The sequence below is a fragment of the Egretta garzetta genome, unplaced genomic scaffold (assembly GCF_000687185.1).
Source record: "Egretta garzetta isolate BGI_Z169 unplaced genomic scaffold, ASM68718v1 scaffold32, whole genome shotgun sequence".
NCBI classification, from domain to species: domain Eukaryota; kingdom Metazoa; phylum Chordata; class Aves; order Pelecaniformes; family Ardeidae; genus Egretta; species Egretta garzetta.
This window is the reverse complement of record NW_009259035.1, coordinates 70811-84334: the sequence shown is the minus strand read 5'-3', so window position 1 is coordinate 84334 and position 13524 is coordinate 70811. Positions and strand designations below refer to the sequence as shown.

At 39.6% G+C, this 13524-nt stretch overlaps 1 protein-coding gene across 7 annotated transcripts in view; it reads left to right on the top strand.

Annotated features, from left to right (window-relative positions):
* The window catches only part of TRIM2 (tripartite motif containing 2), a 74768-nt gene that overhangs the window by 45606 nt on the left and 15638 nt on the right, over positions 1–13524 (top strand). For 6 of the 7 annotated variants that reach the window (XR_004841461.1, XM_035890385.1, XM_035890384.1 and 3 more), the window contains 3 exons: positions 480–1203; positions 9334–9437; positions 10742–10909. Coding sequence is in view for 6 of the 7 variants with exons in the window: in XM_035890385.1 (XP_035746278.1) it covers positions 480–1203; positions 9334–9437; positions 10742–10909 (996 nt within the window). In the remaining variant the exon portion in view is untranslated. The remainder of the gene's footprint in view (positions 1–479; positions 1204–9333; positions 9438–10741; positions 10910–13524) is intronic. The other variant, XM_035890386.1, reaches the window with a different exon arrangement.

Below are 13524 nucleotides of genomic sequence, written 5' to 3'. Positions count from 1 at the left end.
CTGGGCTCTGAAGAAATAATAATTTCAAGAAGTTTCTTGCAGCCTCCTTTATTAATGGGCCTGATGACTCCAAAATATCTCTCTCTGTCACACAGCTCAGTTCCCAGTAACTATGACATTAATTGTGATTGCTGAGAGTTAGATGGAGCAGGGTTCAAACTTCTACTTTTTAAAAAAAAAAAAAAAAAGAAAAAAGACCAGACAGACAGGTGGGGCAATAATTCAATCTAGTGTGACAGTGAATCTGTGAAGCCTTGAAGACCCAAAACAGGGTACGTTTTTTGTGTTGCAGCATGGTATTCCAAGAACATGTAGCAATCAGTGTAGTACTTTTTCTAAAATTAAACTTTAAAATAAACTCTAAAATAAAGCACTATAAATTGGGTTTCTACAAAGGCCTTCAGATATAAAGCATGCTACGTATTGCTAGGATAGTTCTTGTAACATGATGCTAATCTGACATTTGGTAATGTACACAGGTCCTCCAGACACAGCTGGATACCTTACTTGAAGGACAAGAAAGCATTAAGAGTTGCAGCAACTTTACGGCCCAAGCTCTCAACCACGGCACTGAAACCGAAGTTCTGTTAGTGAAGAAGCAAATGAGTGACAAGCTGAATGAACTGGCCGAGCGGGACTTCCCGTTGCAGCCTCGTGAAAATGATCAGTTGGACTTCATAGTGGAAACAGAAGGCCTGAAGAAGTCCATTCACAATCTGGGCACTATTTTAACCACGAATGCTGTTGCCTCTGAAACAGTTGCCACAGGTGAGGGACTGAGGCAGACAGTGATCGGACAGCCCATGTCCGTCACCATCACAACTAAGGACAAAGATGGGGAGCTCTGTAAATCTGGGAACGCTTACCTCACTGCTGAACTGAGCACACCTGATGGGAGTGTAGCGGATGGAGAAATACTTGACAACAAAAATGGCACTTATGAATTTTTGTATACTGTTCAGAAAGAAGGGGATTTCACCTTGTCACTGAGACTTTATGATCAACATATCAAGGGCAGCCCATTCAAACTTAAAGTGGTCAGATCAGCGGATGTATCCCCTACCACTGAAGGGGTTAAGAGGCGTGTTAAATCTCCTGGCAGTGGTCATGTGAAACAGAAAGCTGTGAAAAGACCTGCAAGCATGTACAGCACTGGCAAAAGAAAAGAGAATCCCATTGAAGATGATTTGATCTTCAGAGTAGGTAGGTGACTTGTCTGCTACCTATTGACATACTTAAAAATAGTTCAGGGAAACTAGATGAAAAAATCTAAAAGTAAAATTATTATAAGGTTAAAGCTGTAAGTAGAGCAACGTGATAATACCTTTAGGCCTCTTGACTTTTGTTCATATGTAAATTTTAAAAGCACATACTTCAGAAATTCTGTTTGCAGCAAACATTTAATTGGGTTGAGAAATGCATAAATTTGATTTGGGATAAAATATTTTACCACCCCTTCTGTACTTCATTGGGCATCATGAAATTAAAATATAGTAAGATCGATGGTTCAGATTAGATTAAATTACTTTTTTTAAAAGTTGCATGGCAAGAAGGGAAGTAGGAGGACTCCTTCTCTAAAACTGTTGCCCTAAAGCTTAATCTAGTTAATTAACCTGGAACTATACATGCTAAATCCTGTGGTCATATACAGTTATTTCATTATGTCATCATAGGACAAAATTACAATTTCCTTTATTTGCTTTTTTCCCCCAATATCTAAATATGCTTGGTTCTTTATATAGTGTAATGTTATCTCTAAATCTCGACTTCTAATGCTTGGTAAATATATAACATCTTGGTATCATTTACTGTGATTTTCTTTCAGGTCTGTCCAGGTACTCTGTTTTTAAGCTATATAATAGTAACTCATCATTTTAGAAGTCCATACCATGGAGTATTGTATTTATTTAATGTCTGTTTTTCTAGTTAGAAAATACTTCTCACTTTGCACAACTAAAGAAAAACGCAAGTTAATTCTTAACATGTACAAGTCAGGATTTCAGCAGTATATGTTACCAAGTTTGACAAGCAGTCAGCAAGGTGGCTTTCGCCTTTGTAGCAGAGAAGGGATAGTGGTTAATCCTGGAGGGTTTTTTAACAATTCTATTAAAAATTCATCTGGACACCATTTGTCAGTTGGTTAACCCCGTCCATCTGATTTCTTATCTGTCAGTTTGAACCCCGTCTAATCTCTTCTGGAATGGTTGTGATATGTTGTATGCTAGTCAGAGAAGGAGCTGGATGGACAGATTCAGGTAGAAAGAGTCTGTGGGTCTGTAGCAGATAGGAACAGGACAGGAAAGCTTCCACAGGTGCACTGTGCCTGTAAGTCACAGGGGGAGCTCTGTTACCCATTGTGGCTGACACCTTCACTGAATGCTAAGCCCTCTTGTTCACATATGTCAAGCAGCAATTTGTCCCGGTGTGGAAATCATAGATCTAAATACTTAAAAGAAAAAAGATGTCCTGGAATTATTTAAAACCTGTTCATATTCTTATTACAAAGCTTTTGGTATGGATTAAAGTGATTTCACCTTGTAATTTCTGCTTCTGTATCCCTTGCTTTTAGTGAGCAGTTCCTAGCCTGACTACCAAATAGTGGCAAGGCTCTGATTTGGGTTTTGGTGGTGGTGTTTGTTGGATTATTTTTTTTAACTATTCTCTCCAACACACAATAGGCTCTAGAATTCTTAAACATTTTCCAAAAAGTGCAGTGCCCTTTCTTTCTGTTGTGATGCAATCATGACCATGTGCTTTATTTTGGAGTTCTGCTTCCTCACCTTTTTCACCACTCTACACCCCCAAAAAAGAAGAGAAAATAATTAGAGCAAAAGCTATGCATGTCTCAGAGCTTTTGGTTGATCACGCCTCTCAGGAGTGTCCACATTTGGGATATATGGATCGCTATTTTATTGAAAAACTGAGCTGAGAGTAATACTTCATCCTATTACATGTCCAGTTCTTGGCCACTCATTTCACAGAATGACCCTCCATTGTGCTGTCCCTCTGGACTTCTGTGGGCTTATGTACGCATCATCTGAAAGAACTCTTAAGCCATTGCAGCTGTAGTGCTTGAGGTTTTTACACTCTTCCAAAATATACAAAATTAATGAAGACAGGTAAAACTTCTGATATTTTCACAGAGATTGCCTTCATGGATTTAAGAGTTCATTTAGTACCAGTTTCAGCTCATGTTGAAAAGTTAAGGTTTGGTTCATTTGTTGATGAAGTAATGTAAAATAAAGTTTATCACTCTTTTCCAACACAACTGCATATCTCTATTTTGAACCCATTGTTGAATTCCTCTGATAGCCCTGGCCAATTTTAAACTGGGCAAGATAAATCTTATATTTGGGCTGCCAGAAGCTCATGCAGCTGTGTTGGAGAACAGTACTGTAATATTCCTATGTGCATCCAAGTAAATGGAGTATGCTCTTCTACATATACTGATATATGGGCTTTTATGCACAAGTAAATTGATCAGCTTCTAGCAGGAGATTGTTCTTGTGCTAGTATTAACAGAGATGGCATTAGTGCAGCATTAGTACAGTTAAGTGCTTTCGTTCATGCGGAATTGTGCGTTGTATCTTTTGCCAATAACATGTTATTCATGGCTTTTAAAATGGTATGTGGTTCTATTCAGACATTTTAAGGTCAAGCTATTGACTGCACATTCATACATTCACGTAATTCATTATTTACAAGAACAAAGTATTTCTTGCTTCCTCTTCTTCTCTCTCAATAATTTATATCATCAACTTTAAAATTTTTTTTTAAATAGGCGTGATCTCTAAGAGTGTGTCCATGCAGTACCTGCGTAGCAGATTCATTATACAAATGAAAACAAGAATGTGCTTATGAGACCCAGAAAATGGTTGTTGCACGGTGTTTTTTGCTATTTCTGCAAGTGGTAGGAGGCACTGAAGCGAGAGGGAAGGCTCTTTTCCGTTGCCTTGCTTTTGTGCCTTAGACCCATGCTGAGCAGAGGTAAATGGAGGTGAGGGATGTTCACAGTGTCAGCCACTTCCACCTTCCCTGGTAAATCTCTCCCACGTCCTCCAGAGGAGCGTTAAGAGCCATGGGTGGCATCAGATAGCTACTCTGTCGAGGACACCATCTTGTGCTCTAGCTCTGCCATGCTGTGCCGTATGCCTTGGTATTTTTTTCTCTTCTGGCACTTTTCATGACTGGGTTCTTTGACACCATTTAGCACTAGTGGTGCTATTTCCCAGTTTAACTGCTTTTTCTTTTCATTTATTTATACTTGCGATTGGCATCAGATACAGCCAGATGGCGAGTTGGCTCTCTGCTAGAAAGTTCAATTTTCCTTGTCCTCAGACTGTGTTTAGTTGTCTGTTCAGTCATGTAACTGAGCATCTAAGTTTAGCTGGCACATTTAATGTGTGTAATTCACTACGATTTAAAAAAAAACCCACCAAAACCTGCCTTTAACAGTACCTTCTGTCAGCCTTCTTACCGGGTGCGAATGTCATCTTCTGGTCTGTTACTAATGCTGAAAGAAAATAGGAGCCTTATTATGAATTTACTCCACATACAAACTCATGAACAAGGCCTGTGTAATAACAGCTTTAGTGCAGTTTAAAAGGAGCTTTTACAAAAATACAGGTGGGTTATATGGGTGCACATCTTGAAAAAATGTGTATTTTTCCAGCTGCAGTTAGCCCCCTTGTATAGATGGTCCAGAGGAATCTTCTCTCCTGTAGCAAGCAGCACCTGCTTCTTCCCATTCCCCCGTCCCTTCTCTGCCTTTCCAGCAAGGTCCTGTCCTGGACAAATTACAGCCTGGCTAAGGCCACTGGAGAAGGAAGCAACGTGTATTCCCTGTAGTGCAGAGTATCATACATGGAATGCAGAGGGCCCTCTGACACACTTCCATCAATTGTTCTTCATTCTCTAGTTCAGAACTCTGGAACAAACCCATTAATAAGTAGTATGAAATAGCAAGATGTTTTCTATACAAAATTTATATTTCTGTAGAAATAGGAAAGAGCCTAGTAATGGGGAAATAGAATTGCATTTTCCAGTTTACTAGCTCAAATCCCTGTGAGGCTTGTTGTGAACTCTTTATAGGTTTGTGATGGCCAGTGTGAAATTTGGACAGGCATAGTTTTGTAGTCAAACTTGTATTGGATGGGAGCTGAAGAGCTCTGACATCTCATTGCTGGCATAATACCCAGCACGGGTCTGGTGTCTTGGTTTGACTCATGTCATTCGGGGCTTTGCTGCTGTACCAGCAGAGAACGGCTTCTGAGGTGCACCTACCCCTAGGATTTGTGCTTACCTGGCTGTGACGGCAGTGGCCCTGCTGCACAAGCAAGGCCTGGAGGTGGTCTCGTCCAAGCTTTTAGGGGCAGATGCTGTGTAAAGCAAATTAATACAAATCAGCCCAAACTTTGCTACCAACAGCATGTGGGAGTATCTGCCAGAGTTCCTACTGAATTACACATTCCTCTTCAAAGGTTACAAACATAGTATGCCTTCATTCAACAGACTGACTGATTTTAAAACTTAGATTTGCATGGGCACTTGGATTAGAATCACTGACATTTATTTTACAATAAGCGCATAGCTTGTTAACAATCTGATTCAGTGCAGTTTTACTACAGAGCCTTTTGTGTTTCTGCTGTATCTATTATGGGAGAGGCAATCACATCCTAATAATGTTCAAGGTTTGACTAACTCTGAGGAAAAAAGAAGCAAGGCTGGGGAACAAGAAAACAACTCCTTGATAACCTGCCTATGCAGTATGTATGTAGACCTTTCCATGCTGTTTACTTTTATCCTTTTTTTGCAGTACCACGTAGAGAACAGTCCAAGAAGAAGTATTTGAAGTGTTGTAGACAGGAAAGAAATGGTACTCACACAACATGTTATGGTGACTCGCAACCTCTAAAGTCCCCCCATCAATTCATAACCTTTCTGCAGGGTTTTTATCTCTCTGAATTCATTCCCTTTCTGCTGGGGGCAGTGACATGGTTTTTCTTTGTGTTTTGGAAAGCTGGTAAATCTAGGTTAGCAAGCAGGGAGTTTATTATTCATATTAGTAAAACTTAGAAAGCAAAAAATGCTCCTTCTATTTCTATGAGCATCAAAAATGTACATTGTATGACAGGTTTGTCCAGATGCCCAGCACTTACTGAGTAGATTCTCACTGCAGTTATATGATGTAATTTTTAACATCTCCTGGGATGTTAATGGGCTTTTAGATTTTTTCCCTTCTTTTTGGTGAGATTCAATCTGGCCTATATTGTGCAAGAATGAAAGACTGAAATTGTGAAGCATTTTATGTGTACTAGACTGTTTTGAGCTGAAAATGGATACTCTTTTGTTGAAGGCATATCTTCAAAGCTATATTAATTGGTTTGTGCAGGCTACCCTCAGTAATACCAGAAGGAATTAGATAGGGCTAAGGCAAATCTGATAATTTATTTAGAGAACTGTATACAAAGAGGGTAGAAAAGGAGCTATTCCACAGGCCACAGATCTGCTTCCTAATAAATCTCTTCAGCCTGCTCTTTTGAAAACTCTGCTGTCCTCTACCAGGCTCAAGCAGCTTGCCACCGTAGTTGCAGTAAAATGTGTGTCCTTTCCTCCTTTGTGCCCTGCAGTAGCTCAGAACAGGAGGGAGGTAAGGCAGGGCAAAGACAGGCACAAAAGGTGCAGGCTTTCATCTCCAAACCAGGCTGCTTGGGGAACGAGAATCCCACAACTGTTCCCTAGCCCCAGCCACATGCCTTTGAAATGTTGGTGCCTCCCTAGGCTAAGGAGTGACGGGTCACTGCCCGTGACTGAGGGAAGAGAAGACAAAGCACGGGGTACCTTGACGCAGAGGGGTGCTATCTTGCAGTGAAAGATTTGCTGAAGACTCTCTCTCGGGCAGGTATGTTTACCAGGCAGGAATCTCTGCTTACAGGAAGGAGCTATCATCCTTTGGTATTACAGAGTCAGTTGCAGGAGCCTGCTTTTCCAGAGGCTGGCATACTTCACTACAAGCTTTCCTCTTATCATCTGAACTTCTGCCGCTGGCTGTGCTTGGATTCAGATCTTTGCTGGCATAGTGAATTATTCAGATCAGAAAGTTCAAAGTTACATATTTTCCTCTTGAACCTAAGTTAGGAAACAAGCTGTGTTTTACTAACCTCAGCTTGCTTCTTCAGAGAAATTTGTGCCACTGCAGAGGGGACAGTATAAAGGCCTGTGTGCACATTATGACCTGTGTGATGGGTTTAATAGCTGCAAAGTGCTGTGTACAAGGATATTGCATGGAGCTGAATTTCATCTGCATGCTGTGCTAATAACTTACTATTTCTTAAACTTACTGTGAAATGTGACTATCGCATTCCTGGGTAATTTCTTCTATTTTTCCTTTGATGTATGTTTATGAGGTCCCACTGAAGAACACTCTGAGTAACTCTTTATATAGGTCTCTCTTATCTTTAAAAATTAAATTCTTTGACTTTCAAGAACATTTTTCTAAGGGTAAAGAGCAGCATACATTCCATAATGTTTGTGCTAGTTGGTTCCAGATGCTCTAGCTTACGCCTCCTCTTTTCTAACAAATGTTTTCCCTTTATTCTCAGTAGTAAAAGGAATGTTTCTCCCTTTTCATCCATTGTCTTTGGCTAAAAGGCAAAAAGGAAACTTGTCATTAGCATATGGTGGAAAAAAATTACTGCATGCATCCCTCAGGCACTGCTCATTAAAAGAATACACAGAAATGGCTCAAGTGTGGGTAATGTAATTGGTGTGTAACTCACTATTCCCTGAATATGTACTTTCCCCTTGCAGTGCAAAAATTAAGAAGTATTTGTCTTGTTCAGAGTATGTAAGCAATATGGAGTTCAAGAAAACAAGCCTTGAAACAAAGGGACATGCTCACAGCACCAAGTGCAGTGGAGTTAAATGTTACTTGTTAGCCTGTGCCAGGAAATATGCAACCCACAGCCATCACCAGAGCAGAAAGAAGGGTTGTTAAGAGCATACACATCCCTAATGAAAGCTAAATACAAATTAGGGCTAATATAGGTCTTATATTGGGCATCATAGTCAGAATAGTTTTAATCACTGAGCTCCAGGATATTTTGAACTGACTAAAATAAAATACAAGTTTTTCAGTTAAAACCATATATTGAAACCAATTAATGTCTGATATGCAGCCAGTGAATGCTTGTAAAAATACTTCACCAGGAAAAATAGCGCTGTGTCCAAGTCTTGGAAAGAACAGCTTATAGAGTCTTTCTGTTTCCAAATTCATTCATTTGTTATGAATAACCTTGGGGTCCAAGATCATAATTGCAGTCTTGTCTAAAGACCCCTGAGCCTTCTTTACCAACAAAGCAAGAATTTGGATACTGTTCCTGTGCTCCAGGTGTCATCTGGACCAGCGACTTTAAGGCTGACCTTTTAAAGATATCACTTTGCTGTGTGACTCTCCTCAGACCATCTCAGAATAAATATCTAAATAATGAGGCATCTAAACTTAATGAACTTTTGTGAAAATTTGACATTTTACAGCTCCTTATCCCCTTAAGCCACTGGGGAAAAGACTTATAGTTCTACATAAATCACTATTGCATTTGTCCTGGTTAAAAATGGGACCTCTGTGTGTATACTGATTTATTAGAAAAATCTAAGGTCTTTGCAGAAGCATTCAGTCGCCAGGTGTTGGTCTTTATTGGTCCACGTGTCCCACTCATTCAAAACCAGTTCTTCATCTGAGTTTTCCTTCTAAGGGAATTTTTAAAGCCTATGACTGAAAACTGTCTATGAGTGAATAGGAAACTTCCCTGCCTTGAAATGGCACCATCCGAAGTGATCACTGATGTGTTTTATCTCAACATTATGACTTCACCGAGGAGATTTAACTAATTGTACTAAAACCTCGTCATCTGTCCAGGTTCTTATCTTAGCCTCTGTCTGTATGTTCCCACAGTACCGCCCCCTTCATTGCCTTCTCAGTTGAATAAAAATCTGCAATTTAAAAAGAAGTCCATCGCTTATGAGAAAACATTTTACTAGCTCCCTCATGCAAGAGGCAAACTGTGAACACTTTGATTTGTGAAGGCAAAGAGGTAATTATGTTGATGGGGGCTTAGATGGCACACATGCCGAAGAGTAAGAACAATCCCTTCTTGTACTTAGAATTGTGGACCTGTTACTGAGATGGTTCTTTGAAGTTGTAGCAGTGATAAGAAATCTTCAAAATAGAAATCTATAGATCAAGGATGTAATAAATGCATGTGTTGGCATTTAGGTCCTAAATGATTAGTCCTGTCTAACCTGATTTCTTATGTGCTTTGTGTTCAATTTTAGGCACCAAAGGAAGAAACAAAGGGGAATTTACAAATCTTCAAGGTGTAGCTGCATCTACAAATGGAAAAATATTAATAGCAGACAGTAACAACCAGTGTGTGCAGGTATGAGGATATGCCACTTCCAGTATTCTTTTTCTCCCTGCCCCCACACCTCTGCCTTCTTTGCACTCTAGGAAAGACAATTTTTTTACAATTCAAGCAGATATAGAAAATACAGAGGAAGCTCAACTTGCTTATCATCCATTATCATTCCATCTTCTTGACCTGGAGCTATCTTTTTCAGATCTACACTATATCTAGTATGCATATCAGAGCTTATTTCCCTTCCTTATGATGTTTGACAATGAATGAAGAAAACAAGCGGTGCAATAATCTGGAAAAATGCCTTTTTGTAAATATAATTTTACATTGTAAAGTTATCACTCCATGTTTCCAAATATAAATCTAGGGCAAGGTGCCACAAATATAACTTCTTAAGTAAATACAAAAATAAACATGTAGATGTCATTTTCAAAGGGCTTTTAGTCAACTTAATTGACTTTTCTGTCTGATATCATGATAAAATCTTTTCTGTGGTGCCACCCTGATACCTATGATTTCTTGGCTTCTGTAACCTGTGTGAAAATGAAGCTGTGTTTTTTCTTTTGCTTGCCATGTATCTATTTTTTTTACCATTAACAATTTGTCATCACTCTTCAGGCTACCCATGTGGTAGCAATGAACAAGGCAGCAGTGTGTGGCTTGTTCTTCAGTACGTGAGAACCAGCAAGCCACATGCAGTAAGAACTCGTTTCCAGCCGTTTTCAAAGAGATGGAGTAAAATGTTCATCAGCACCCTCACACTTTGTAATTTGTAGCCACTTCAGAGGAACTTCAGTGTCTAATTACCTGGCTTGTGGACACAACCAGTGGTCTGAATTTTGCATGGCTAATGCATCTCTCAGGAAATGGCCTAGTACTTATCCCTAAGTCAAATAATTAAATTTTGAAATTCTCTTTTAGCTTCCACTCCTATCTTTTCTACAGACTTAGTGTTTGACTGCAGCTGAGTCATGCAGTGCTTCAGTTTCCTCATTTCTAATATGGGAATAATACCACTTCCTTGCAGCTGAGAGGGATATTGTGAAGCTTAATTCACTAACGTTTGTAAAGTACTTTATGATCACTGAAGAAACAGTGCAATGTAAGTGCAGAGAACTTCTTTATTTTGAAATTAGGGTCCAGGTAGAAGCCTCTTCTTAAATTAGGCATATCACTTCCAAATGTGGACCGTGTAAAAGTGCTTCATGTTCCTAACTCTCTTCCTGATTATAATGTCTATTAGTGACTTGCTAAAATCTGAGCGCCAAGAAATAGATGATGTTACTATGCAGACTTAATTTTAAAATGAATGTTTTCTGTTACAGATATTTTCCAATGATGGTCAGTTCAAAAGCCGTTTTGGCATACGAGGAAGGTCTCCTGGCCAGTTGCAGAGGCCAACAGGAGTGGCTGTGCATCCCAGTGGTGACATCATTATTGCAGATTATGATAACAAATGGGTTAGCATATTCTCATCAGATGGAAAATTTAAGGTACAAGTTACCATGTGAACTCTCCTGAGCTTTCTCCGTTTTACAAAGGAATGCAAAGTAATGTTTCCTTTTTTTTTGTCAAGAAACTACATATTTTGGTTGTAACTTAGTCCAAATTCCATTGTTGTGATGTGAAAACCCATGACACAGCCATGTTGTATAATTAATAGGAAGAGGTCACAGCTGTGATGATAATGTTATACCAAATAGAGACGATGTGTTCCATTTTACAGTTCTATATACTAGATGCTTGGATGCCTTTCTGTAATTTATAGTCTAGGAAAGCTAATGTAATCAAGTCTGGCTGGACTAGCTCAACAACCTTCGTATCGTTAGTATTCTGATTATACATAAAGGTGTGTGCATGTATGTATATATAAAAACTTAAGAGGAGGTCATGAGGCTCTCCAGCGACATATGGAGGAGAAAAATAAGGTAGCAGACTGATGATGACTTCCTGTATTTACTCCATACATATCAGCAAATCAAGTGTATACTTCATGTATGATCCTATTGGTAACAAATGCAAGGAAGGGCAACCTAGGATGTTGTTCCAGTGCTACAGCATAGACAGGAGTGGTTTAGGTGGGGTGATGTGCACTGGAAAAACTGAAAGACAGTAATAATATCTTAGGTTTCAGAAATCAGAAGTTCTGAGAAAAGCGCACCTCTTATTTTCCCAGCAACTCTGATCTCTTTAATGGGAGTAAAATAAGAAGGCAGCTACTATACTATACTGATGCTTGCCAACCTGCAATATTTATTTTGCTTGGGTTCAGGTGCAATTCCAGAGAAAATTAAAGGTTGTCTCCATTTGGTGCTGTTCTCTGAATGCAGGTTACCGAGTCTGGTGGTGTATGCTAGAATTAGCCACCTATAGCAGAGGTTAGCAGTACACACTGTTCAGTGAGATAAAGGACCTGCAGGGAAATTTCTACCATAGTTACTTAGTTCTAGAGTCCTGCATTGGAGAGAAATTGCCTGTTTGGCTAATTTTCTGGCAGCATAATGACCAAAACCTCAGGTCCTGAGCTGCTCATGTGTGTACCAAGAAATGGCCCTCCTTCGAGTAGTCTTTGCAAAGTGACGAATGCTACAGCAAATAGGCGATTGTGCTTGCATAGTCCTCAGTGACCTCCACCTGGGAAACAGACGTGTATGCTTTTAAAAGTATCCAGATCCTGTGTAGACTTGACGCTAAAATAAAACAATACTAATATGCAATGCAAGTGTTAAAAAAATATAAATTGCATTTGCAGAGTATGTGATTTTCCTTGTCAAGTCGTTTTGAAAATGTACAGCTACGTAGGAAAACCTTGGGTTTGGCTGGAGTCCTTGAATGAAATGAAGACACCACAACAAAACCACAGAAAGATGTAATTTAGTTAAGAATCCAAATACTCCAAGTAACCTAAGTGTGTTTTAAATAATTACTAACATCTTTAATGTGAACTGGTTTGATCCGGACACAGAGCATGGAAGGCTCATTTTCCTTCCTTCTCAAGACATGTTGTAAATCCAGCATTTCAGATGGTGCCAGCTTTGAACGTAAATGCCACAGCCTTGGAGGAGCCAGGACCCTATGTGCTACACACTACCAGCAGGGAGACAGGTATTGAAAACAGTGAATAATTAAGGAAGTTCCTCTGACATAGAGCCTAGCTTTGTTTTCAGTCAGTTTTTGTTGGATTGCAAGAGCTACGTAAACTTGGCAGTGGTAGTGCAGTTAATACAAGTTAATGCATCAGACTTACAGTTCTTGGGAGTAGACTGATTAAATGAGAGATAAAGCATCAATGATATGAAATACTACTTTTAGACTGAATGTACCAGGCTATATTTATAAGAAAAAAATATACAAATGTTCGTAGAAGCATTTTATATATGGAGGGCAGGCATAATCATATAGTTGAAGCACAGGACATGGATATAGCAGATCTAGCCTGTGGGAATCTGGGCAAAGCCTTGTAATTTCTTGTGTGTTGGCAATGGTAATTGTTACAGGGGCTTTGTCAGATTAAATTGGGCAACGCTTGCTAAGACAGAGAGACAGATAAAGGGTAATGGCGTTTCCCATCAAAGGACTGTGCCTGCAAGTAATTGTATATTATCTCTGATGCAGGTGGTCTGCTAGTTGTTAACTCAGCATAACCAGGGGGCTGTTTTGAACTTAATCTAACTATTTTTCTTGTTGTCCCCTTCTCTCTGTATTTATTTACACTAACTCTCCCTTAGTGGCATTTTAATAGTCATGTGAGCCAGAAGGCAAATTTCCCCTGGAGCCAGGCCCAGGCATCTCCCTGATGACAGCACTGGGCTGACTCAACCCAGCAACCTCCACTGCCAGGCAGAAAAGTGTCACCTTCCTTAGTCGCTGGTAGCAACAGAGACAGAGCTCCGTTTTCTCAAGGCTGTAAAGTTTGCATAATCCAGAGCTGGAAAAACCCTAATCTAAGGTTACACCAAAAGACAAGTCTCTTAAAATGAAAGGCTGTATTATCCTGTGAACGATAAAGCCTCAGATAGGGTGTTAGGAATTGGGGCTTCTTTTTCTGGCTATGCCACAGGTCTCACAGGTGACTAGTGATCTTCCATTTCACTTCCCAGTGCTTTAC